Raw genomic sequence first — 27,620 nt, 5'->3', positions numbered from 1 at the left:
TTTGTGTGAGAGAAAGAGGGACTGTGTGTGTGTGTGTGCATGTAGGGCACACAGGGATACCTTTATCGCACCCTTGCCCCTCTCCTTACCTCATGCAATTCTGGCATGCTTCTTTTTGATTACATACTGTGAATTGTCTGGATTTCTGTGAGTGAAATGTTGCACACAGTTTATCAAATGTACCTTGAAAGATGCTGATGGAACCAGTGCTGCAACATACCTGTTGCCAAGAACATCCCCATGCATTACAGCTGATCTCAATCAAGTTGTAAACAGCCATATTATAACTCTGTTGCACCTTGTGACATGCCCATTGCAGGAGTTAGTGTTTAGCTGTTGCAATGGTTAGTGCATCATTAAACAGGCGCACAAAAACCCTTCCTTACACCCCAGTAGTTTACTCGATTGATACCTTTTTGGACCTGACTAACAAGCCAGTCACAGGAATACCTGATTAGTTGTCCTTTGTTGCAACGTGATGTTGATATTTACACAATGCATTTCAGATACTTTGGCTCTAACAAACTTTTGGTGGTTTACACTCGTGAAAAAAATGAATGACTAATTTTGTGTGGGAGAACAAATATGGATTTAGAATGTATTGATTTATTGCTTTTAAAGTGAAAAGTAAAACAATTCAGCTGCAACCTGATCTTAGATGGCCTGATCTGTGAAGTGCCCAGAGAGCCAGATGATCACATGATGTGTCCAGCCACCCCACTTCCCTCAGCTCCTACACGTCTGGGGCACTTCAGTCCATGTTACCATGGAAACCCTGTCGCTGTGCCTCATGGTGGGGTTTAGTGTGTGTGTGTGTGAGTGAGAGAGTGAGAGAGTGAGTGAGTGCACATGTGAGGGAGAGATATCCCAGTCCCAGACAAACACGGGCAGTAACTGGTACGGACCTGTCAGAAAGGGCAACATGTGTTAAAACTTACTTTATGAGTACTTTGTGTCAAAGGTTTCTCATATCTCTGTATTTAAATCCATAAAACACAAATCAGAGTCTTTACATTTCAACCAACCCCACTCAAAACTATTTTTTCAGAGGTGCAAAAAGGAGGGGCCAGAGGGAAGACATTATCTTTCTTATCCATACTGGGCTGGCAGCCATGGAAATGTTGGTGTTTGAGGATTATTGACTTTCTATGACAGATTTAATTGTTAATTAGATTGACAGTCTGCGGAAAGAAACATTTAATGTTTGGCTGTTCTTTAATTAAAAAACGTCCGTGTCCAGATGTGATGGATCTGCACTGATGTAACAGTCTGGCAAGTCCCGGATGGAGTGCGGCTTGGAAAAATTAATCTGCAACTATTTTGATATCAAAAATATTATTTTTCACTCAGATATTTGTCTGTGTGTGTGTGTGTGTGTTTCTCTGATCAGAAAAAAGCAAAAGGTGAGGAGCTGTTTGACCAGATCATGTACCATCTGGACATCGTAGAGAAAGACTACTTCGGACTGCGCTTCATGGACTCTGCACAAGTGCCGGTATGACTGGAGATGCACATTACCAATATTCTCTCTGAACTGTTTGCCTTTTAAGTTTTGCGTCTTTGCCATTATGTGGATTGCTTCATTTGTTTGTTTTTGTGAATCATGTTTCAATATATACCTACTGTACTGAACTAATGAGAAATGTATCCATGTGTTCACTGTACATTAGGGCTGCAACAACGAATCGATAAAATCGATTATTAAAATAGTTGGCAACGAATTGCATTATCGATTCGTTGCCAACTTTAATTAAAATTAATGCTTTTTAAAAATCGATTAATCGAACAAATAATCGACAGATTAATCGATTATTAAAATAATTGTTAGTTGCACCCCTAGTGTACATTTCACCATTTCTTAGCTGCCATTCACAGCCAGTCTAAATCCCTATTCCGCAATATGAAGAAAGGCTTTAGGCACAGACTTTACTTCCCAGTGGGCTAAAGGGATTGGTTATGGGACTCTTGTCAGCTCTGGGAGTCAGGCTGTGGGCTGTGTTTTAAGTCACTGGTCGGCCAGTGACCCTGTTCCTTCACACTGTGAAGGCCGTGGAAGGAGGGAAAGCCGGTGTGGGGATCTAACTGAAGGAAGTGTCATCGAGGAGGGGTGGTGGAGGTTGGGAGTCAAAAGGGTGGTGGTGGGAGGGCTGTGATAAGAAATGTGGGGGAGAGGAGACTAGAGAGTGCTGCGAGTCCCTCAGTTATCTCTCTTTACATTCAGACACACAAACACCACCACTACCGCCTCTCCTTGACATTTTTCATGCCCCATAGAGCCTGAACTTCCAAGAAGAATTATAGCACAGAACACTGACGCTGAATGTCAAGGAGAGGCGTGTGGACCAATTTGAGTTTAAGGCCTTCGGAGTAAGGACATTTTTGGGAGGTGAGGACATTTTGGCCGGTCGACACTTTGGGACAGACCTTCAAAGGCCGGTTTGAGGGTTCAGACGTGGTTTAGGGGTTCAGATTTGGGTCAAGCATGTCGCTGTGATGGGGTTAGGGGCTAGGTAATGCAATACGCCATTGAGTATCCTCACAAAGACAGAAGCACAAGGGGGTGTGTGAGATTTTGACAAAAGACCTCCCAGAATTCCACTTTTCATGAATGTAACTCACCACTTAACTTTTGTTCATTTATTCAGTTGCATTTATGAATATTTAATGTTTGTAAACTGAATATAGTCAAGTATAATAGTTGATTTATACTCGTGAGATCAAAGTATACTTGATTATACTCGTTAGATCAAATTGCCATTAGTATTGATTTGTTTTACTACACCATCTCTACATTGTTGAAGCTGCTGTGTTTTTAATGTTATCACATTCATGTTGTTACAGCACTGGCTTGATGTTACAAAAAGTATCAAAAAACAAGTGAAAAGTAAGTCCACCTCCCCAGACACATGCTTACTTGCTATATGTACATTAAAACATCCTATGAAAATAAACTCTGTTCACACTTCTGTATAACAACACATTGAGCTAAATGTGTGTGAGTGTAACTTCATCTGGTGCATCTGGTCTGTGACAGTTTATTAAAACAAAATGTCACCCTGGTATTTTTGTTATCACATACTCTGATTGTTTACCTCCATAATATTGACTCGGCTGTCAATGTGATCTTCCTTTCAGTCGGCCCACCGTACTGCCTTCACCTGAGAGTTAAGTTTTACTCTTCAGAACCAAACAACCTGCACGAGGAGCTCACCAGGTGAGTTCAGCCACAAACATTTTAACTACGTTTCTTGCTTTCTTTTGAACTCTCATTTAAGGTGAAATGGGTCATTTGAGGTTGTTTGTTTTGTAAAGCCGTTTATCTCGTAAACCTCAAAAGAAAGTCTGTGTTATGTCTTCTGCTGGAACAGATTACTTTACAAGTATGTTGCTTTCTTTGTGTGTGAGTGGAGAGGGAGCTAAAAATAAAAATGAAGTGCGGTTTGTTTATATACACAAATTAGAAATGTAGGGTTCCTCCAGGGTAACGTCATTCACTCAGATAAATCAGACACTATTTAAAGTACTTTTCGGGATATTTCTCCTTTTTGATTAACAAACAAAATGTAATTTGCTTCGGTGTTCCATGCTGCAGGTTTTGCATAGATGATTGTTTCTGTCCATTAAACTGCCAGATTGATTCAGATTTCTTTACCATATCTAACAGTTTTGTTTTTCTTTCAGATACCTATTTGTGTTACAGTTAAAGCAAGACGTCCTCAGTGGCAAGTAAGTCATTTCCTGTGTTTTACCTTTCGACTGCCATCCATCTTAATGAAATACTATACACAGAATTTTGATTTATGGTACATACATATTCAGTGAGACAGACAGACGAAGAGATGGTTAACTTGTCATAACATTAAACAGACCTGGCAGTTGCATGTCAGTTACATGATTTGGCAGCACATTCATCATGATTCTCCAGTCTGATTGCTGTCATATGACCTATTGTTTTACATAACTAACTTTTAAATCAGTTCACCAACACAATGCACTCTATTGCCTGTCTTCATCAGTACATCAGCGTCTATAAGAGGCATACAGGACCACATGTTTGGGAACAGAATATAATTAATAGTCAGTAAGTGGACTGGGAATACTCTGTGTTTTTACTGCACAGGATCAGTTTTTGAATTGTTTGGCTGAATAACAAGAGGGCGTGGTAAAGACCAGTAGGCCTCAGTGAAGATCACAGGGTAATTTGCTTGGCCCATGGCAGTGCTTTCACTTCATTGATGTTGCTGACTCTTACCATGTCTGTGTTTTCAGGCTAGAATGTCCATTTGACACGGTGGTGGAGTTGGCTGCCTTCTCGATACAGGGTAAGCACAGCAGGTATCCAGGATTCTCTCCAACTCTGTGTTGGTTAATTGGGATCACCTTTTGTAAGAGCTGCCATTATTTTGTGTTTTGTAGCGTTCACAGCACAGAGCCCCAAGAGGCCTGTGGAGCAGAAATCTAGCTTGTGCGTATACCAGTTAGAGTGGTGCAAGTCAGACAGGCATTTGTCAGCTTTAGGTCGGAGCGATGATACACTCGCATCCCAAGAAGCCTAGTCTGTTTACAATCTGCATAGCTTGCATCTGTTTCAACCTTGACTCATGCCCAACAGACATTGCTCCAAAACCTTTACACTTATTTTAAAGCTTTGGGTAACGTCCGAGAATGAAATCGCAGACACATGATGCTGAGTCGTGATGTTCCCGTACGATGTGAAGGGAGAGGATTGAGCCGTTGCTCCTCTGCAGTAAGCTGAGGAGATGTGGGCAACAGGAGAAGCTGAAGGATGTTTTTGGGGAAAGATATCTTTGGGTTTTGTCTTCCTGCCTATTGCCACTGAACAGACTCGTGATTTAGATATTTTGGTCATAACACCTCAGTGGAGACTTTAAAGACAGTCTAACTTCAGACTCTCCAACACTCTACAGTGGACACATATTTGTATTTAGGTATTCTTTGGTGAATCTCCATTTATTTAAAGGCAAATCTGTTTTAATTATCTTGCCAGGACATTTAAATTAGTTCAAGGCATTTCTACGTACCTCTCACCTTCATTAATTCAGTAGTATTGGCAGTCTAAAGTCTACTATAGCAGGAATATTATCTCCTGTTTCCTACCTCATCAAACCTTCAGTTAGAAAGTTTAGAATAGGCCAGCCTGGTGTCCATTTCAGGCAAATTTCCATAGCTACACACAGTACATTTACTAATGGAGCAGAAAGTGACTGGTCTTCTACCAAATGTTGAATCGTAAAGAGCCCATAACCTTTAAACTACACATTAATAATGTTTCTAAAAGTTAGAAATGCAGCATTTAACTCCAAGAGCAATGGAAAGAGTGCTGCTTCAGAGGAACATAGTGTGAATCATTAGAGACGTTTATTGAATGGGATTGCATGCACAAACTCTTGAACGAACACACACACACACACACACACACACAGTCACTGTGGGGTAAATGCCAGCTCATTAGTGCTCCATCCTCTCCAGAGGCCCCCTAATCCAGCACCCTTTCTGACTTCTCTCTTTAATTCGGTTGAGCTTCCTCCCTTCATTTTCCTTTATCCAAAATTATGTTTTGGTCCACTGACAATTGATGGGATAGAAATAAAGTGAAATCATCTTTTCTCTTCTCTATCCTGAGGCTATACTTGCTCCTATACACCCAAACACTGCACAATGCAATCAGAACCAATACTTTACCGTCTCTATCCTCTTTCATCACACTATTCTCATTTTTTTTTTTTTTTTTTTATCTAGGGAGGATTTGTTTTTTGAACAAGGGTTTGTTTGTTATTTTGTGCATTATGATTACTACTACCACAGTATTGGACACACTTCCTAGGTTCTGTGAACACAAAAGTATTATTTCAAGTTTATTGTCCACTGAATTACTAGATGGCATTAGATACTCAGTGTTCATGGCTGTGTGTTTTCAGCTGAGATGGGTGATTGTGACCCATTGGAACATAATCGGGATCTGGTGTCAGAATTCCGCTTCATCCCCAACCAGACCGAGGACGTAGAGCTGGAGATATACAACAAATGGAAGGAGTGCAGGTAAGAAATTCACTATAACTAATATACAGGACAGTAAGTTAAACTGATGATCAATAAGGAGAAATGCTTTACAACATGGTCACAGAAAGCAGGTAACTATAATAATGGTAAAGGGATGTATTTGAGTCTGTCGCCTGTATGCTGGGTGAGTTTTTTTGTTTGGGTAATTCTTGGCCTTCTGTTTCATCCCTTTGGGTTGGAGCTGCAGTTATGGTTTTGATCACGCAGACATTTATTTCTGTTTTTGTTTCACCGCCTCCCTCCCTCCCTTTCTTCTTTCTGTCAGAGGTCAGATGCCAGCCCAAGCTGAAATTAACTACCTGAATAAAGCCAAGTGGCTAGAAATGTATGGGGTGGACATGCATATGGTCAAGGTAACAGACACACAGTCTCTCACTAGCATGCGCTCTGTACCCTGAATCCTAAGTGTCCTTCGTGATTCAGGGAAAGTTGAAAGAATGTGCATATGGATTTGTGAAATGTTCATTATCTTACCTCTTTTGGTGTCTCCTTTTTCTTTTCCATATCTGTCATGCAGGCAAGAGATGGTAATGAGTACAGTCTGGGTTTGACACCCACTGGAGTTCTGGTGTTTGAAGGAGAAACCAAGATAGGGCTCTTCTTCTGGTATGTTGGGTCACGTCACAATGTACTGAAATATTTACTTTGATGCTCTAGAGAAACAACTTTGAGTTTTCAGTATTCCTCCCTCTGTTTGTGTTGGATGTGTGTGTGTTGTAGGCCCAAGATTACTTGTCTGGATTTTAAGAAGAGCAAACTGACGCTTGTGGTCGTGGAGGACGATGACCAGGTGAACATGAGCGAGCGCACACACACACATGCACACACACACATACTGAGATGCTTGTCATGCAGTGGAATGTTGAAAATGCTCAACATGCATTCAGTCTCCCATAGTAGTCCCTCTTGATAACCGTGTCAACGACCCAATCTCAATACTCTGACTATGAAGAATGTAATGCATTTGCCACACTTGCAAGATACTCCTGTTGCAAGCAGAGGCATACAGAATAATACCACACCTAAGTGTATTGCAGTTAGTTATGGGTGGTATTATAAGCACCTCATTCAGATGTGCACTTGTGAATGACATATTCACATATAATATAGTAATAACAACGCTGACAGAACAAAGACAACATTATTTACAAACCATGCAAGATGTATTTTTTTTCCAAGTCTCTCAAAAAAAGAAGTGTTCAAACAATTAATATTGCTCCAAAAGCTTTTGTTAGAAGTGCCTGAGCCCCAAAAGAGGCTGGTTCCAATTCAAAATGAAACACGGCTTAGTATTGTACTACCCAGAGGCTAGTGTGTACAAGAGAGAAGGAGAGTCTGTTTATGTCCATCCTGGAGGTTTGTGAGTGAGGTTAATAAAGAAGCCTGCCCCCTCTGGTATTTCTGGTATGCACCATTCTCCAACTCCTACACACACACGCACGCATTTCATTTATGTACTACAATTCTCAACTCTCCTTCAGGATGCTTGTTTCTCACACACACACACACACACACACACATCAGAGATGAACCCCAAATAGCAGAGGTTGGTTCAGTCTTGTCCGTTTCATTGCATTGAACATTGTTGCACATGTTTTGAGAGTAAATTGCGTCGGTAGATTGATGAAGCAAGACAGTCACATCCCGTTGTTAAAACAGGTGTCTCGTTTGTCTAAGAGCTTGTGAGTGCTTCGGTCTCTCGATGTATGGCACTTTTCAGACCCGGAGGTTACATTCAGGTACTCTCTCAGTTGTCAGTTATGTTTGCTCTCTTTCACTTGCCACGGAAAAATCTGCTTGTTACAAGCGAGAATAATGTTGAAGTTGTAAAACGTAAACCTTTTTTTGTGGTGGTTTTACCAGCTGGTTCAGACCTGCATTAGTCCATTTAGATGTTGGTTTGTTGGTGCATTGTAGTGCAACCATCCTTTCTTCACATACAAGTCTTCTTTCACAATCAAGAGCTAGCACATGAGCTTTGTTTTACTGACAATATATTTGTTAAGACTGCAGAAGTTTCAGATGATCTCTTATCACTGGTGGGTGACTTCACACTGCCATAGTTACAGGAGCCACTCCGACTGAATATATCCATTATGCAAAGTAAAGGTTGTAAATCACCAGACTGGGAGCTTGTCCTCGCCTCTGAAACACCCGAATCTGACCGTACACCGATCCCCTCTCCAGGGCAAAGAGCAGGAGCACACCTTTGTCTTCAGGATGGACCACCCCAAGGCCTGCAAGCACCTGTGGAAGTGTGCTGTGGAACACCACGCTTTCTTTAGGCTGAGAGGGCCGGTACATAAGAACTCTGCGAGCTCTGGATTCATACGCATGGGATCACGCTTCAGATACAGGTAACGGACCAATGTGCTGGCTCAAGATGCTTTTGAAGGAGGCACTTCTTTTCTTGGCTGAGGGGCTTAAAAGACTTTACAATGCAATATATAAACTGCAGTAACAACACATCATTTTCAACTATCTTTAATTTTGATCAGCATTTCAAGCGTTCACAGTGCTTCTCGTTTCTTTACTGTTAAACTACATTAAATCCCAGTTAATTAATGTCGTATTTTATTCCACTGATAAACCGGAAAAAAAACTGACTCAATGTAAAAACTAATATCTTAATTTTTATTTCAATTAAGTACAAATATATAAAATATACGATTCTTCAATTATTCAGCCCCTTTTTTAAAAATAAAACACCAATATCATCACTCGTTTTATAAATTGAATCAAGAACAACTTTGCACAGACAGGTTTTTTACAAGCAATTCTAGTAACGTGTGTATCAAAAGGTCCGACTGTCGCTTGCTTCTCTTCGACATGTACTATCTGAAAGAGAAATGCATGAGAATAACATTGAGATAAGTGTTGGGAACAATTGCAGCTGGGCTTGCTACACAAGAAGACTTGGGGGAGGGGTGCTGCTGATGACACACATTTAGAGAGCTGGGTGTTTTGTTTCTGTGCGATGGGTTGGAACACACCAACAGAGATGGTCCCAGTTTGGTGCACAGTATCATTCTCTGTACACGCGAGTACATGCAGATACTTTAGTGGCAAAAGACGGGCACTCAATGTCAACATGCCCCAGTGGCCAGCTAGCTCCCTTCTGTGTGTGTTTAAACATTACCCAGTTGGATAAGCATTGGCAGTATTGTTGGTTTTACAGAGAGGTTACAGGGTTTGTTGTTAATAGGTTATCGCTTGGGTGAGTCCAGAGTTCAGCAGGGGTCACCGCTGTGACTTTCTTTTCTTTTTTTGTTGTTTTTGTGGCCAGTGGGAAGACTGAGTATCAGACAACCAAGGCCAATAAAGCCAGGCGGTCTACCTCCTTTGAGAGAAGGCCCAGTCGACGTTACTCCAGAAGAACCATGCAGAACAGAGGTGAGGCCGACTCTCTGGCACAGCATATGTGTGTGTATATTTATATACTGCCTAAATACACCATCAATACCGCAACTTAAAATACATGACGTAGCATGCAGAAATGAAAATATCTTAGGTGATGTAAACATGCACAAACCCTAAGCTCTATCTGAACTCAACACTTACTGTTTGTTCGTTGTGTTTTTACAGGACCGTTCCATCACCAGGAGTGAGTATACTGATATTTAAACAATGTGAATGTGCCATTGCCGGTTCAGTTACTTTTATCTAGGCTTTCATTTCAGTGCGATCGCATTCACATCCGCTGATTTGTGTGGAAATTATATCGTTTCCCAATTATCTTTCCCTCGTTTGATAAATAACAACAATGGAAAGGCTTGCACTGGAAATTGCTTAGTTTGATGCCGTGTACAGTTATTAAGTACCGCTGTGTCTCACACTCGCTCAGTTCCACCGTAAACCTTGGCATGTAATCTCATTGCAGCATTAGCGTTGTGTTGAAGGGATGTGTGTGCGGGCTAAATACATGTCAGAGCTAGTTTTAATCTGTCATGGGACCAGTTGACTCAAAGCATTGTGATGAGTAATGTTCCTGTGACTTATTTTATTTATCACAGCTCATTGTGTCCTAGACTTGGACAGTTCAAGTCCTTTTTGAGGCAACAAAGTATTTGCAATATTTAAAGCTGTGTTGAAAGGACGGCGCATTACCTCCTTATTTAAAGATGGGGATTTGCGAATTGGCTCATGGATAACCTGGCAGACTTAACAGACTTTGAAAAGAACTTGAAAATGAATGTCATAAGTTTAATTAAATTGTACAACTCCATTGCCCCAGAATGTGGTTCATATGCCGGAAGACTTCTCTATGTAATTTGACACCCACGGTGGCTGCTCAGCCGAATTAACACGAGCAATGTGCTCTGTGAAAAGCATGATGGGAGACTTTAAGAGTCCCTGGTTGATTTCTTTAGTGTTCTTAAGTGTTCAGGCGACACGGAAAATCAGTTTAGTTAAATGTGTTTGCTATTTTGTGTTCTTTCTTTGCTCAGGCTTCTTTCCTCAGGCAACGGAGTCGGCTCCAGCAGAGGCAACAAGGTGAGCAGCAGAACTGCTTTTCCATTATACAGGAAAACCAAGCAGACTTGGACAATAAGACCCAAAGCATCAAGTCAGAATCAAACTACAGGGAAGGATCAGTGATCGTAACTAGTCATATGAACACGGCTTAGTTTATTACAATGCATTGATCATGACAATGTAATTTCTTTCATTGGTTTGTCCTTTTCTCAACACCTTCCAATCTCGTCTTTCTTCCGACTATGTACTTTTTCTTTCTTTCTGGCCTCAGGCTTCTCCCAGTAGAAGTGCCTGGTCAGCTGTGCCCGTGGTCAGCCCGATGGCTGCTTCTGCCTGTGCACCGATGGAAATTGAAGCTCTACCCAGGAGTCCCGGAGGAGAAAAGAGGAGGTTGGTACCCGAGTTCAGAGTTTGCCCATTTATTTTATTTTCAGCTCACCTTATTTGTTGATAATCGTGATTAAGCATTTTAGAGACTGGGTGCTTTAAGGATTTTGATGCATGCTTTTAAGTTTAAGGCCAATTAATTTGTCATGCCAGTGGCGGCTTACTAAAGTGCTCACTGATGCTACGGAAAAAAGACCAGGTTAGGAATGGTTGACTGAACCCTGTTGGGTGCTGAAAGAAGAGGGTGGATAGCTAGGTGTCTTTTTAATGCTTTCATGGAGCTTAACAAGGCTTATCCACTGACCCTGGCTCGCTGGGACCACGGATGGCAGGAAAGAAGAAAAAAAAGAGTAGTTTTGTGCCTGCATGTCCTTTCCATGCTTGGCTGTTCTATTTCCCTATTCTCAAGTTCCAGCTCTGTTTATGTACTTGTGACGTGTACGTGGAGCTGTTCTCAGAAACACGATGGTCTGAAGGATGAAGTGACGTGTGTGTGTGTGTGTGCGTGTGCGTGCGTGTGCATGAGACGCACATACCAGCAGACCGTAATGCAGCAGTGCAATGTAGATTCAATGGCAGATTCAAGCACCAGGAAGGTGGACCGCCTCTAGAAGAGTAGTCAACAGAGACAGGACGTAGAAAGTGAATAAATGAAGTAGACCTACTCCTGGAAGGATTTATCCTGCCTTTTTAAATTTGATACATAAACTGTCCCAGTGCTCAGCTGGCTTCTTCTCAGTCCCACCTCTAATACCTTTTTTTTTTTCAATTTATTGGCAGTTTATATATTTAATATTTAGCTCATTGCTTCTGCAGTTATGCTGTATTTTGGATCTCATTCTTCAGTCAAAGTTCTGTTTTTTGTCGAGCATAAATAGCGTGTGTGTGCGTCTGTGTCCTCTTGTTATAAACCTGCGCTGTTCCTCTGTGTTCCAGTAATAAAATGTACTGAGGACCAATTGGTCTTGTCTGGAGGCAGGCCAGGTAGGTACGATCAAACACTGAACCTTGCCATTGCTCTGGCTTCAACCAATCAGTCGCTGTGCAGGCGGGCTTTCTGATTTTGGCTTCGGAGAGAGAGAGAAGGGTTTTCTTGTGACGAAACGGTCTGCTGTGATTTGCTGTGTGTCCATTTTGGTCAGCATGAAAAGCCAACCTAATCAGTCTGGAAATGTGATGATTTGGGGTGCGGTGCTGGGATCTACTCTTTTGTCATGAATCGGTGATGGGGCGTGATTTCAGCTGTGGGTGTGCTCTGTTCAAGACTTCGGTGTGTCGATGCCTTTCCTCTCAGTCCTCTCACGTCATGCTGTGAACCACCTGCTCCTCTTTCAAACCCTCACGCATCTTCTAAACTGTGACAGGGTTCACAAGATATTTCAAGAGGAGTGGAAGTTAATAATTTTATAATCCGTTATGCTAAGGACGTACCAAAAATGTGGAGAAAGCGTAATAAAACTTTACCTGCATACCTGTAGTTTCCCCCAGAAGTACTCCGGCTTCTGGAGAACAAAGCTCATTCAGATTCTGATCCTGATTCTCGTAGTAAAGTAAATTTCTGCTCAGTTGTACTAAGAGGATTGCCTGGCATTGGAGCAGGGGCCTTTTTTTCTTCATTTATTACCCTGAAAAACAGGATGCACAGATATGACCTTGGAAAGGGCCAGTGCAGACAGAGCGGTGACCTGTGGCACTCATTAGGCTGCGTTCTCCTCTTTCAAACCTTGTTGCTCAAAGGTTAAACGGTATATCCTAAAGGCTTCCTTTTCCCCGCATGTCGTCAAACTCTTGCTATCTTGTGTGGGAAACACAAAGGCTTCCGATATTTTACTTGCCAGTTAGTGTCTGTTTTAAGTGTTTTTAAACAAGGTTATGTTTACCAACAGGACCAAGTGTCGGCCCACGTTACTCTGCAGCAGACCAGTGTTGTGGAGCCTTCAGAAACTTATCCAATGATCAAAAAAACCTGCTTTGCAAACAAGCCCTTAGACCCAAGGCCTTCAAGTTCTTGTCTATGTTGTTAGTACAAGATATTGCACTGAGTTCTTGTTTATGCCATAAGCCCATGGCAACCGTTTACAACTGACTTAGTGGACTGAAGTAGGATGCTTTGAAAGAGACTATACCACTAATACTTCAGACTAATCCCTTTCTCCTCCCACTCCTTTCTCCCTTGCTTTTAGTACTTAGCAATTTTGACTTTGCATGGAGCACTTGAGCAATCACTCCGCTCTCTCCCTCCGTCTGTCATACCCCAACTTCACTAAGCACAAAAGAGAATAATTACTCATTTGCTTCAGCCCAATGCTCATACATGTACAGTTGTGATGTGATGATGCCTTCATACTGATAAGATCCAAATTATATGTAAAACAACTTTCACAAGAAAATAGTCAGTGAGAGGAGCTGCATTTGTTTTTTTTAAGAGAAAACGGTGATGTAATCAGATGTGTGCAACAACATCAGACAGTTCTGAAACAAAGTGAAATGTTAACCAATAAGAATTAATCAATTGGTAATGTTAATGAACTGTTTGCTCTCTCAGTTTTAAGAAGCCGTGTATTGTTTGTGTTTATCTGTTGCCTTCTCCTTTTGCTTTCCTCTCGTTCCTGTAAGCCACTCCCCTTCTCTACGTCTCTCCTCTGTGACATCATCATAAGTGAGAGTAGATAACACATCACTGCCATTAGAATAAATTAATTAAATTATTTCTCCATAGTTTTCAAGAGAGTAGAAGGAAAATAATGTAAGGTCAGCTGAAGTTCGTCTGCTGTAACTCTAGTCTGATCTTGAAGTGGCGATGCGAAACTCTGCTCCCTTGCCTCTCATTCTCTCAGTGGAGCCGTCATCATGAATAACGGCTTCCGGCTCTGAGCCTCCGGCACTTCATGTATAAACACAGATTTGACATAACCCATCAGGCCTCAGCTACTAGAGGTGCAGAGCCGGGTCAATGAAGCTCCAGAGACATCTAGTCCACTTCACTCGCTGTGCGTCTCTCAACACTTGTCACCACACGCTAGTATACAGTGCACCAGAGGCAATGAGTTGCATGGCACAGTCTGTATCCTGTAACTGCGAGGCTCGTCACAGCCATGAACGCCTTATTTATTCATGGTGTTTTAATGCTCACTAAAACACCGTATTTTTATCATCGGCAGCCTGATTTCTCTTGCCGTGCCTTTTTATATACAATAAAAAGATTTCCTGTGCGAATATGAAATGGAGCTCTTAGAAAATCCTGAAGGAATGCCGTTTCTCACTACGAGGTTAGCCTGCACGTCGGTGCACATGCAATGAATTACACTTCAAAGGACGACGCTCTTTCCCTTTCAGACTCCTGGTACCAGCTACCTCAAAGTCTCTTCTGCTCCTCCCCTCTTCGCGTTTCTTTAAACCTGTCAAACTAGCGGTTTCTCCTTGTTCTCTCCCTCCCTCCCACCATTCATTCATTTGCATACAATCGCCTTCTCATCTTTGCTGTTTTCATTCAATGCTTCCATTCCTCTCCCGCCAGTCCTGCTTGTTGTTTACCTACACTCCCTCACTCACTCCCCCCATCTCTTTATGTCCCCTTCCCCTTGTCCTTTTCCTCCACCCTGTTCTCCTCCCAGGTCTCCTCTCCTCCACCCTTCATGCTCATGTCTCATCAAAGCTCCCCACGAGGAGCTGGACAGATCCGAGGAGCTGACAGCGCGGTCTCCCCCTCTGTACTGACATGAATCGTCCATAATAAATGTGAATGGCTTCGCAGTGACTCACCCGTGAGGAGCTTCTGGTATTTGTGGCCGAGACTGGACCACATGGAAGGACACATTTGGTGTGAATGCAGCCTTTTCTTGACTGAAACATTCCTGACACCTCTCCGAGCTCGTCATCACACGTGATGCTGCCCTTCTCAATGATTCACTCAATTCCCTCCGCTTTTCCTTGACCCTTGCTCCAGTGAGGCTTCTGAAAGTTAGCCACCTTTTTGCTTCTTTCCTTCCCCCTTTTCTCCGTTACCTTTTTTGTCTCTCTCATTCCGTCTCTCCTCGACCCTTTCCTTCCTCTGTCCTTCACTTTTAACCTCCTGGTGAAACTGGCTGGCTGGGGGGGGGAGATGGTATCAATGTGAGGCTTAGGAATTCAACTCCACTCTCGACTCCGTCAGGAAACAATAAGTCCCATAGTTCCAGCCTGGAGGGTTTACCTAACTCCTCTTCTGCTCCTATTGTCGGTCTCTCAACATCAGTTTGTGTTTTAAAATATATATATATTTCAATCACTGTTGCTGCATTAGTTCCATCAAATTATTTTTAAATAAGAAAATATGATTTTCTCTATTTTGTATTTAATCTGTTCTGCACATTTTATGGATCTGCCGCTCTGTTTTTAAAAGGTAGTTGGATAAGAAGGTCAATATCTTACTCGTCTGTAGAGAAGTTTGTAACTTCTAGAAGCGAGGGGGGAGTTACTAGCGTTTTGTTACAACAAAGACCAGGACTCTACTCTTAATTAAACTTAAATGACCTTCTCATCCAACATTTAGCTGGAAGTCCAACAAGCACAATCCCATTTAAAATGTTCAAAAGTGAATCAAAATCGAATGTAAATTGTTTATCAGTTTTGTGGACAGTTGGGAGGATTATACTGAAATGACGCCACCACCAAGGTGGGTTTGACTGATGTGTTAAGATCAGCGTGTAGAAGTTTATAATGACTGAAATTTTTGCCTAAACCTCAACTACGTCACTCTACAATGTTTTCTTGCTCGGTTCTACCAATGAAGATGATTTCATAACGTTATTGCTTAGTGAAATGTTTACAACATAGCTTTGACCAAAGGATGTATATCTTTCTGAACTGCATTTAAAATCATTTCAGAGAATAAAGACAGGATCCCTCTTGATTGAGAAGACAATGTAGTTTTGTGTGTTATCACTTTTAAAAAAAATATTATATATATTCTTACAATAATATTTATATTTTCATTGGTTAGTGAGTCCTCGGGAAAAGTGTTGTACTTTTCTTCACATCTTTTGTGTGTGTTGTGCCTAAGCTGTTCTCTCGGCCGATATTAGTAATAAGTAATATACTGTATACTTTTCATGTTTCACTGTCTTCAGGCTAAAGAAATATGAGGTAATTACTTGGCTGCTGGAAGAGCTTTCACCTAAATCCATGTATCAAATGTTCTGCTTCAAGTGGCTTCAGATTCTCCGAATATTACAGCATATTTTTCCCTCGAAGGTTTATTGCCTGCTGTGCTGACTTATTGCCATTCACTGCATTGTGTTGTTTTTACCTCTTGGGAAGATATTTTCACCAATGTTATTTATTTTAAGAGCGTCCCTCTTGGACACGCACGTCCTTTTATTTATCTTTCTGGTAGAAGGAACAGTAACTGTCTCTGTACTCTCTCTTCCTGATAACAAACCTTTTTTATTCTAAATACGATGGATGCATGGCTATACTTGCCAAACCCACTGGAACACCTATGTACCTACATGTTTTGCTTTTGCCAGATATTTTTTCCAAAAACTGGACTTCTGTTCAACATTTATTTTCTTACGTTTGTTTTGTGGGAAGTTATTCCAAAAAATGTCTTCTGATGTATCATCATGAGCCAGTTTTGACACCTTTGCAGAGTTCATTCATGGCCTTTTGGAAGTCGCAGGTAAGTTGTGCAGCTGTAGAATTTAACACTTGCATTATCTCCTAGTGTTTTTGTTTATATTTAACTAAGATCATGCCACTTCTTTCATACCCTCCTCCTCTCCTGTTTCCTGTCTCTAGTATGCCAGTGGTTGCTGACCTGTTGGAAACGTGCATGGATGATGTCCTCCGGGCTCCTGTCGTTCCCACGGAGACGGCTACAGACGAGGCCGGACCAAGCTACGCCTACGCTGCCACTGACGATCCTCTCAGCCTCGCTGGTGAGGCCACAGAGAGACACAAAGCGGAAAACACTGAACAACGAAAAGTTATGAGATGGGTCGTCACTCTGAAATGAGAACCTGGTTTTAGAAGTTTAATCTTTAAAATAAACCACTGTAATCATATAAATATCACTACAATATGAATGAAAATGTATTTGTGAGAATATGAGTCAGTCAAACTGAGCGATTACAATGCAGTTATATCGTTGTATTTAAGTTTAACGCTGTGTCTCTCCAGAAGCAGCAGCTCGTCTGAAGCAGCTTGAGTTGGAGAGCAGTCCGCTTCTTGGTACTCCAATAAATGTCAATGTTAATATGGTCATGAACAATCAGGTGAGTTTTGTTCATATAGAGTTTAATTTTCTACCTTTTTGTGCCACGGCCTAATAAACCTAGATAAAGACAAGTAACACGTTTTATTTGCTCCAAGCCCCAACATGGAGACATGATAGCAGAGATATGTTGTCTGGTTTGTTCAGAAGTAACAACCATATTCTTCACTTGTTTTTCGTCCCCACCCGACCCTGCTCCATCAGGAGGATGTGGTGAAGCTCACAGAGAAGTGTGGTCTGAGCAGCACAGGCAGTAGTCCAGTTGTTACTCCACTGTGCACCCCAGAGGGCCTGAAGAGTAACATCCTGAAAGCACGAGTTGAGGCTGCTGCCCTCAAGGTGAGGACTAGTCCCCAAACAGCTGGCTGCATTTTATTGTTCAGCGATCATACTTTGACGCCTATAATTTGTTTGTTTTTGAAAAACTTGTATTTCTACTTAATGTATCTGAAATAATGGCATTCAGCCAGAGCCTTCGGATTTCGGACTTTCAAAACCTTTTATAAGGTCTCACAATGAGGGATTGAATGGTCATCGCTGCAGTATATCAGTAATGTTAATATCACAGTAGTCTGCTCTCCTGTGAATCTGAGATGCTCGGCTCTATTAGTCGCCCTCACCTCCATCTAGCGATTGATTCATTCTCTCTTCCCCTGCTCCGCTGTGTAGGGATCTTTGGAGGAACACGGCGTACTTGGTGGAGATAAAAACTGTAACCTGCAGGAGGCCTCAGCCAGGTATGATCACACTGGAATAATTCATTTTTAAAAGTACAGTCTGTAGATGCATAATTATAATGAATTAGTGAATTGTTTTAAAGTGATATTACCTCCCTTGTGTTAGAAATGATTAATAAAACAATGAATGTGTTTCTGCTAAGGTTCCCAAAATGTATTCAACCAAGGAAAACATTTAGTTTGTTTTGTTTGTTTCGCTTCAAATCTTCTGTCCTTTTTAAACGGTACAGTCAGAGCAGAGAAAACATGGCCAGAAGAAAACCTATTGTCACTTGTGCTCCATTGTCTTGAAATGTAACCCCCCCCCCCCCCCCCTTCCTCCATCTTCCTGAGTCATGCCAACTGTCAACACATTGTCTCAGCCAATCTGGGCGCTGCCTGCTGCTCGAGCTGATCAACTGCTTGAATATTCATGAGGATTATTAGCGTAGCTCAGGAAACATTACATCACCTTCAGCTCGTTCTTACAAGCGAGGCTCCACAGATTGTCAAGCAAATCCCTGTCGCTGCTTTGTATCCGAGGCAGTACGTGGCTCAGGGTGGAGGGGGCGGGAGTAGAGAATGAGTCACGAAGATTTGTTAAAAGATTTGTTTTTTTTAACCATATACAATGTGCATCTTTATCCCCCCAGTTCTTCTTTCCCTGTACCACATTTCAATATTGATTCATCATGAATTATTTATTTATTTATTTTGGGTATAGTTTACTTTACTGTCAAAAGATTTTACAGTAAACGTTGGATTTCTTTCTCTCTAATATTTGATGTAGAAATTGTGCAATGAGTAGAAACGCCAAATCACTTGGCACCAAACAAGAGCATGCGCTGTCTGTTTTCAGGTTGAAGGTGCGCGCCGGGCGACTGGGCAGCAACTCGTCTCTGTCCGTCAGCAGTCGCCCTGAAATCCAAGACTCCTGGGACCTGCTCAAGTCCGCCTCACTGGTCTCATCAGCAGGGGCCAGGTCAGTCTGTGTGTCTATATGCATTACATGCTTTCTTATGTTAAACAAAGTAAGAACTTCACACTGTGATTTGTCTACCTGGTAAATTCTGAATATATGTATTAATTATTCGCACTGTGGCTGAAGAAAATGAGGGAGTGAAACTGGGAGAAGAGCTTAGCAAAGGAGGGATTCGCTGCAGATTCCTAATCCTTGTAAAAAGGACAAACGCATTATATCCATTTTCTCCTCCCTTTTGATCCAACTTTAAGTCAAACAATACATTCAGTGATATAGCTCACTGTGCCTATACTTTTAAATACATTTTATGTAACCATTTCAGCTGTTAGGAATTTGAGAGTAGGAAGAAACAAAAGGCTTGGACCACAGAAAACTGTTTAAAAGTAAGGGTATAATGCAAACCTGGTTTTTCTTCAATGGTATCAACTTAAGTGCATAATTCCTGTATCCTCACTGCAATTTTACACAAGCTGGCCCCGTAACCGAGCATAAAACAAATGTAAAACATAGCTCACAACATCCATCGGAGACAAACGTGTTGCTTGTTCTTTGTGTGTGGGTGTGTGTCTCTGGGTGTGTGTGTGTCTCTGTCTCTGAGGGTGTGTGTGTCTCTGGGTGTGTTGAGTCACATGACTTGAGTTCTGCCTGGATACTTCTGGCGTCTTGGCTCAATAAGCGTTTACTGTCGGACGACACAAAATACCGACGCACACAGACGCTCGGCCGTGGGCTCATTGAGCAGCTAACAATACTTTGATCAATTAGTCAATAAAAGAAAATCTATCAAGAGCAATTTTGATAATCAATTAATAACTGAACTTATTCATCTTAAGCTGTTTTTAAACCAGTGTTGGACTACTTTTGTGCAAAAATGTGCAATTTAAAGACGTTACCTTGTGCTCTGATAATAATAATAAAGAGATTTCTTAAATCGTATGAACAATAAATATGTACCAATGAATAATGCATTAAATCACTTTCATACCAAGGAGGAGGAACTCTAAATACATTTCTGTAAATGTTTCTGAGAGGAACAGAAACCTGGAGTTCTGTGTCATTTGCTCGTTTTCTCTCTTTCTGCTCACTAGTGCCGAGAGGCTAGCTGAGGACGTAATCCCCTGTGTTCCCAAGATGCCCTCTGAGTCTGCCAGCGAAGGCCCGTCACCAAAGGTAACAGCATTGAACGTGTTGCACGTTAGTGGTGCTCGTAACCATCTCACGGTGGCAGCTTTTTAACCCGAGGGGTTCTCTGTTTGAAGTGGCAGCAGATCACGTTTCAACTTTTCTCCCCTTGCCTTTCCAAGTGATGCTATTGTATTAAAGACAATCCGATCGCTCCCCTTTTCCTTTGAGTTGGGCTATTACCATATACACAGTCGGCTGTTATTGTTGTATAGCCTTCATAAGTATAGACGACTCTGAACAACAGAATTGCGCAGTGAAAAGCGAGGTGTAATCTAAACTCTGACGGTGTCATTATTCCCCAACCATTAGATTGCGTAATCAACATTTACTTCATAATCATAAAAAACAGTCTAATGCCATGTTAATAAAGTTGTACCCTGTTTGCATTCTGGTTCCTCTTTGATCTCGTGTCATGTTCATATTGTGTGTAGGTTTCTTTGTTTATATGCTGTTTGTGTCCTTCTCCAGGATAAAGTGGAGGAAGTTGACCTGCAGAACATCACCTCACTGTGTGACAACCTGATTGATTTCACTGATCCAACCCCCATGGTAAGTCTGAGGAGAACTTTGACATTAAATCGGTGCCTTAAAAATCTATTTGTGGAAGCCCCTTTTGTAAAAGGACGGGATTTGTTGACTTGCTGAAGAACACGAAGGAGGAAAGATTAGTGACTGCAGGGAGTAAAGCACCCAACTGGATTTATTTACCCTCATTCAGAAGCTTTCATTTACAGGCATTTCTATCGGGGCTAGTAATTTATTTTTAATGTTAGTGATGATAAATATTTACACCATCTATGGCTACATGGATCAATTAATGGGAGAAAGCCAAGTGAGAGAAACTGAACTGAAAAGGAAACTTAATTTGTTGTTTTTGCAAACCCCAATACACCCCTTGCTCCCGTCACTCAGACCTCAGGGGTGAGCGTTGGTCTGATTCATGTGGCGATAGAGGTCAGATAAGGGTCTTTGGGGGTTGTCTCATTTCATTGGGGGAGAGTTCAACTCTACCCCTTGTAACTTGGTTCTGAGAAACAAATTGAAAAAGTGGGCTGATGATAAAACAAGAAATGGGATTGGCCCCAAGTCTGAGGGTTAGCAGGGATCTGTTGAAGTAAACCTGCATCCTGCATCAATTCATGTTGTCAATATAGTGTTCTGGTCATTCTGTCTCCCAGTTGGCACCAGTGCATCAGCCCAAACCTCCCATCACACCTCGCTGGATCATTCCTGCAACTGCTGTGAGTGATCAATCTCTGTCGTCACCTTCTACGTTTCATCTACGTTTGTGCTCATGTTCAACTGCCCCCGCCCCCCCCCCCCCCCCCCCCCCCCGCCCTGATTTTAATTAAATGTTTTAGATGGTTTTCATGTGTAGTTCATTACTTTGTGATTAATTGACCTGAAACCGATGACGCAAGGCTCATTGTTTTTATTTTTCCACATGCACTTGCATAGTTGCTGTTCACTAGAAGCTATGTAGAGAATGACCTCCTTTCTTCTCCCTCATCCCCATCTAATGCAGCCTCCTGGTGTCTTTACTAACGGCCTACTCGACCTTGACCCCCCTGCTAAGGTCAACCCTCTTCTCCCTGCGGATGGGGGAGCAGCTCTCACCCCAGTCCTCCCCCTCCTCGCTCACACACGTAACACCATCTTCGCCAGGTAAAACTCTTGAGATTTAAACCCGAAGCACCGAAAGCGTGTTGGTCTGCTGACCCCTGCTGGTCATGCAGGGAAATGCCGCCCTTTTAGCTGAAAACCCGACTCCGAAGAGTTCCAAGTGTACTGAATCACATGCTTGGTCTTGCTATTTAGAGCAATCACAAGCTCACTTTGAGGCTCCAGCACTGTACCGGTCTGTAAGACAGCGAGTCACTGCAGAGGTGACAGCTAGTGAAGTACTGGACTTAAATACACATTTTAGGTACTTGTGCTTTACCTGAGTATGTTCTACTTCTACGTCGGAGGGAATATTGCACTTTTTACTGTATATAAGTTAAGCTCCTTATTATGCTCTTCACCATGTGATGGATACTTTTCCAAGTTGTATTTCTGTGTGTTCTACGAACGAATGAATGGAATTAATAATTTTTTCAAGCCTAATGTTTCATGAGCCACATGCTCATAACCTCTCGGTGAACGTTTATGTCCGTCTCTGTCGCCCTTGTGTCCTACAGCACGGCGGGTCAGCAGCCAGCCGCGGAGGATGGAGCCAAACCCAGAGGTCTCCTAACCACTGAGCTCTGATGGAGAAGTGAGGAGCGGCTGTCAACACGTTCCCCGACTGCTTTCCCATCGCAACCCACACACACACACACGCACACACACACACACACACACACACACACACACACACACACACACACACACACACACACACACACACACTAGCTGATCACTGAGGTGCTCTGAGGAATGTGGAACCAGGGGAAGAGGCAGCTTACAAACACAATTTCACCCACGCTGACAAACAGATTAGACAAACTGAACATAGTGCACAGGAAAATAATAGGAATATGACGACAAGATAACGTGACGCAAAGCCTAGTTTTTGTAAAACAGTTAAAACAAAACATTTAGCTCCAGTATTAACATCTCAAGAACACTTCACTTGGGAATCTCCTGCATGAGTTCACGGATCGTGACCTGCATTTTGCTTAATCCATCCAGTCAGCCGAACCTCTGTCCCGTCATAACTGGAGAAAAGTGTTAAAGTCTTTTTATTCCACTTGTTAGCTCCAGAGGTCAAGTTGAGGCTGACGCACTAAAATCGTAAAAAGCACGAGGCTTCTGACTCAAAGGGAAGTTTGTCTCTTTTTAGCGCGGCTTTCCTCCCATTTATTTTATTCTTTTAATCATGCTGTTTTATTGCTGGTTATTCACACCAATGGATCACTGTGGCTCTGAGCTCGTCTGTACGCACACAGATCACACAGGATGTAGCTCTGCTGTGCTGAAGTGCACTAAAAGAAGGCTATAAAAATAAAAGAAAGACAATGACTTAAAATGTTGACTCCAAGAGATAAAAAAAACGCCTGGACTCTGAACATAAAGTATTGATATGATACTGTACTTTGTTTTTATCTAATTCTACTCGTGAAACTGGTCTCTTTGGCAGCCACTGGATATGAAGACGTCACTGGATTATTTTTGAAACACTGGACCTTGAAATTGATGTTTTGCATTGGATGACAATGTAACTGACCACTTTTCTTTTTTTTAATTTTATATATCCTGTTCTTACTTTTCCTTTTTTTTTGACATTTTTTAATTTGCTCATAGCAGTACTTCACACACTTTCGTACCGGCACGATGAGGGATTGACCGTCACTGATGGAAGTTCATCTCGTTTTGGACCCGTTGTGTTGCTTTGTAAACTTTTATCGTGACTTTTGAGCAAAAATTGAAGATTAAGTTTTACCATTTTGTGTCAAATGTGATCTATGTTTTCACTTTACTTCACTGACTCCACTTGCGACAATTTTTCATTTACTACAATTGTTTTATTGGCAATGTAAATGCAAGAGGCTGCTCGATTCCTTTTGAAACCAACGCGTCTGCATAGCTGAATTCATTTATGACTGTAGTCTCCCTCGTTACAGGACACGGCTCCTGGACTTCATATTTGCTGTAGCTTCGACCTGCCTTATGGAAATGAATGTATTCACACCGTCTCATCTGGGAATGCTGGCGATGCCACAGTGGCAAAACTTGTTAAATTCTCGTAACTGGAGGAAAACCTGTGAAATATCTTAAGAGATGATTTTATACGTGTTAAATTGAGGCCTAATTCTACAATTTCCTGAGTTATTAATTAAATGTATAACATTGACTCTTAAAATATATATTTTTTATCTCAATGCCCCATACAGCATAATCACCAAGTCTAGACCCTCATTTAAGTTATGTCTGGGTTTTTCATAATGATGGTGGTTTAATTCTCGGTCTTGACCGAGGGAAGCCGACTGTTCTTCTTAGCCGTTATTTATGCCACTATTCGGTGTTCAAATATGACATGATGTCCAAAAGTGTTGTAGCGTACAGTTGTAATGTATTGTCAGTATTATGGCATCGGCTGGCTGTAGATATGAAGTAGATTTATATATATATATTTCTGAAACTTGTGCTGGCAGTATTATGACACACTGAGAAGATTTCTCTGATTACAAAAAGAAGTAGGAAACGTATTACTGATTGAGCTGACTAGAAAAAACACAGATTGTGACCTTTTCAAATGCAATTTTATATCAACTTTTTATTTTATTTTTCTGGAATACCTGATCATGATTCAGTAAAGCTTTGCTACAGTAGTAGTCAATTGGTTTTCATTCATTTTTACTGTCTGATTACTGTTGAATATTTGCTTATTACTGTGCTGGGGACCAGGTGGGATCTGTGTCTTATTCAACCAGCTATTGAGCAATGACATGGCTCTGAAAAAAAAAGAAATCCTGTTTAAATCCACTTGCTCTGTGAGAAGTATGTGGACGGCAGTGGCAGCAAAATGTATTTTAGACAGCAAAAAAAAAGTTGCACCGAAATCAGTTTAAGTGTATGCTGTATTACAATTATCTTAGACAGTGAAGCCGTCTCCCCACATACTCAAAACACACCTGTGTCATCTATGACATCACCAATGTATTGTTTATGGAGACCAGTTCCTCCCTTTATACTGGATGACATCACACATTAGTGAATCGTTTCTTTTTTGTTGTTGATAAAGTTAGAGTTGTTTACGTTTATTTCTGGACTGTCTTGGTCATTTATTTTTTTTTTTTAAATGAGCGTATTTCCCCTTTAAGTATTATCTAAAGGTCATTCAGCCTCAGCTGTTGGTCTTTAAACTGTAGAGAAATTAAAGTCCCAGTGATTCATGTTTTATACAGAGTTTAACAGTCTTCTATGCATGTTAGTCAATTCACCACTGGATGGCAGCGCAGTACTATTTATTTTTTTTATCCTATTTTCCTCCAACATTAATACTCCAATTCAGATCTCCGCCTCTAATTGCAAACACATGTGCTTCATGCTAAACTAATATCTAAGCTACTGCAACACCAAAGGTGGGACTATGAAAGTAGACCCTTCCAAGAAGCCGTTTACGCCCTCAAACGTCATCAAGCTGAATAAATATGCTCATTTATTTTGGCGTAGACTCTTAAAGAAGTCTTCTCTCTGGAGCTCATTGAAAGACCTGGAGTCACAGCAGCGTGTGGCGTATGTTTTAGATAAAATAGCCTATTACGCAACTAGATTGCATTATGCTGACTTCCATTTGAATGTCCTGCCTCAGCAGAAGTGGATTTAAAAAAAAAAAAAAAAAATGTTTCTATCAAATCATTTTCTTATCTCATGGTAGAAAAATAATCCACACAAATCAAACCAAATAGTGTGTATAAACAGGTTTTCCTTGAATATTTCCCCTTGCAGATACTTTGCCACGTCTATAAATTAGTTTTTATTATATCGCCAGGTTCAAGATTAGTGTCTCGTTTTGCTTTGATCAGATTCCAGATTAGCAATGTTTATTTTGTGATAGTGGATTGGTATAAGAGGGGTTGCATAAAAACCTCAAAACAACCAGTAATGCTCATCATGCGTCTCGTTTTCTGAAGTTCAAGCAACTTATTACAAATGTCCTGTCAGTCATCTCTTCAGCTGCTTCATCAAAAGTACAAAACCCTTCATCTGCTTTTGATGCAAGATGAATACTCTTTTAAGGCCTCATTATGGACCACAGTTGCCTTTTTGTAATACACTGTTCTGTCAGGATTGCATCAGTTTAGAAACTCAGTACCAGAATATAAATAAAGACTTTGCTGTTTCTCGACGTATTGGTTTACATTACAATCTGCAGTGGTTTGAGATAATTGACGGCGACCGGTCCATACAGAGCAATATAGTTGGGCCATTATTAAACAGCAGACAGCATATAGCTCAATAACTCAGCCAGGACTGCTCCCATCAGCAGATGGGCCGACCCCCCCCCCCCTACCTTCCAAATGAATAATTGATTACGTACATGGACCTTATGCCAGGTTATGATTGCTTAAGCATGCTCAAAGCTCTGGGTGGATTCATGGAGATTTGGCGCGAGGCCCGTGCCCTGATGTCACTATAGTTCAGATCCCAGCAAAGCAAAGATTAAGTCCTCTCTTAAATATTAATATTCTTTCAGGATGAATATCAGTGTGTTTTTGTAATTCATTTTTTTATTATCAGCCTTTTTTATAGCTTGATGACCAGCTGTTAGAGATGGAATAATTAAATCAAGGGTTTAAGACCAGCAAAAGCTATAACGGGAGAATCATCAATATAATGGGTGTCAAATTAAAAGGTAAAATGTTAGCATAGCACCAATTTAAGTGCATCATAGTAATAACACTGTTATTGGTTAATTGTTGGTTGTTTACTTGAGACGAAGTGTTTGGTGCCATTAAGAGACTCACTGATATTCAGTAACTACAACCTTTCTCCCAAAGTTCCCAATAAGATGATTGACTTTTTGTTTACTTACTACTTGCTTTCTACCCATACACGTATTTATATCCGTGTTGTGTTTCCAAATTGTAATTCCTTTTAAAAAAACGGTTATCTGCTTAGTATAACCTATTTCTGTTCCCGCTACTCGAACACCAAGAATAATATGAATTTGATCTCCAAAAATAATAAGCACAGATTACAGCCGCTGTAAAGATTGAGCCTGCAGCAACTGAAAGAAACGACAGATATCGACAACTACGGTGGTTATGACTGTACTGATTTATGTATCTGAACAATGTTTGGCTCAATGTAATGTGATGGTCCGCGCTTTATGGTTAATGTTTTGTGGAGCATAAATGTAGAATTGATTAAGAGTTCTCAGATCTGAGATTAGACCAGAAACCTGTATCAAGCTGGATATGTGTCTTCCTCATTAAAACCTTTTTTAAAGCCCAGATGCCGATGAAAAGCACCGCACACCTGCACTCACATCTGTCCCGATTGGGTTTCTCTGTTCCGACTGTTAAATCCTTCTGAAGAGGGAATCCGTTAAATATGAGCCTCTCACTGGGCCACTGGATACGTTTGTCGCCTCCCCTTCCCATTTGCTCACGCTGGCCCTTAAAGAGGCCATCTGTACAATCACAGGTAGCATACATCCACTATATTATTAATCTGTGTGATGTTTACTTGCATGTGAAATAAGATATGACACTTTCACAACTGTAAGGTCTCCACATTGGATTATGTATTTCATGCCGTTTTACACAGCTGACTGAACAACGATCAGAACATGTATCAGTCTACTGGTATTATCACAGATGATATTCAATCAATCAAATTGACTTAAATGCAAATTGTGAGTATAATAAAAATTCATAAAGTATAAAATCTTGATGTGTGACAATTCTTGGTATGGCAGCATACAGACAATAGATGAAAAAACAAGACAATCCACATACATTGATTAATTAATTGTTTTGCTGTAACATTCACACAATCGGTCCATTTTGTGGGAAGAGTCGAGCACCAAACGCCTCCTTTCTCCTTCCAC

The 27,620-nt window shown here is 41.2% G+C and overlaps 1 protein-coding gene across 1 annotated transcript in view; it reads left to right on the top strand.

Annotated features, from left to right (window-relative positions):
- Nucleotides 1–24,401, top strand: part of epb41l5 (erythrocyte membrane protein band 4.1 like 5) — a 28,677-nt gene extending 4,276 nt beyond the window's left edge. The window contains exons 3-26 of the mRNA XM_034561099.1: nt 1,391–1,495; nt 2,842–2,884; nt 3,136–3,214; nt 3,682–3,726; nt 4,270–4,322; nt 5,940–6,060; nt 6,347–6,434; nt 6,599–6,687; nt 6,802–6,871; nt 8,269–8,438; nt 9,368–9,474; nt 9,667–9,685; nt 10,530–10,575; nt 10,829–10,947; nt 16,723–16,862; nt 17,104–17,198; nt 17,402–17,536; nt 17,867–17,934; nt 18,773–18,895; nt 19,984–20,065; nt 20,549–20,629; nt 21,259–21,321; nt 21,606–21,745; nt 22,261–24,401. Of these exons, the coding sequence (XP_034416990.1) occupies nt 1,391–1,495; nt 2,842–2,884; nt 3,136–3,214; nt 3,682–3,726; nt 4,270–4,322; nt 5,940–6,060; nt 6,347–6,434; nt 6,599–6,687; nt 6,802–6,871; nt 8,269–8,438; nt 9,368–9,474; nt 9,667–9,685; nt 10,530–10,575; nt 10,829–10,947; nt 16,723–16,862; nt 17,104–17,198; nt 17,402–17,536; nt 17,867–17,934; nt 18,773–18,895; nt 19,984–20,065; nt 20,549–20,629; nt 21,259–21,321; nt 21,606–21,745; nt 22,261–22,330 (2,151 nt within the window). The 3' untranslated portion in view covers nt 22,331–24,401. The remainder of the gene's footprint in view (nt 1–1,390; nt 1,496–2,841; nt 2,885–3,135; nt 3,215–3,681; nt 3,727–4,269; nt 4,323–5,939; nt 6,061–6,346; nt 6,435–6,598; nt 6,688–6,801; nt 6,872–8,268; nt 8,439–9,367; nt 9,475–9,666; nt 9,686–10,529; nt 10,576–10,828; nt 10,948–16,722; nt 16,863–17,103; nt 17,199–17,401; nt 17,537–17,866; nt 17,935–18,772; nt 18,896–19,983; nt 20,066–20,548; nt 20,630–21,258; nt 21,322–21,605; nt 21,746–22,260) is intronic.
- Nucleotides 24,402–27,620: the final 3,219 nt, after the last annotated feature.

The sequence above is a fragment of the Cyclopterus lumpus genome, chromosome 21 (assembly GCF_009769545.1).
Source record: "Cyclopterus lumpus isolate fCycLum1 chromosome 21, fCycLum1.pri, whole genome shotgun sequence".
Classification (NCBI taxonomy): Eukaryota; Metazoa; Chordata; class Actinopteri; order Perciformes; family Cyclopteridae; genus Cyclopterus; species Cyclopterus lumpus.
Note: the sequence above shows the minus strand (reverse complement) of the source record. Positions and strands in the feature narration are given on the sequence as shown.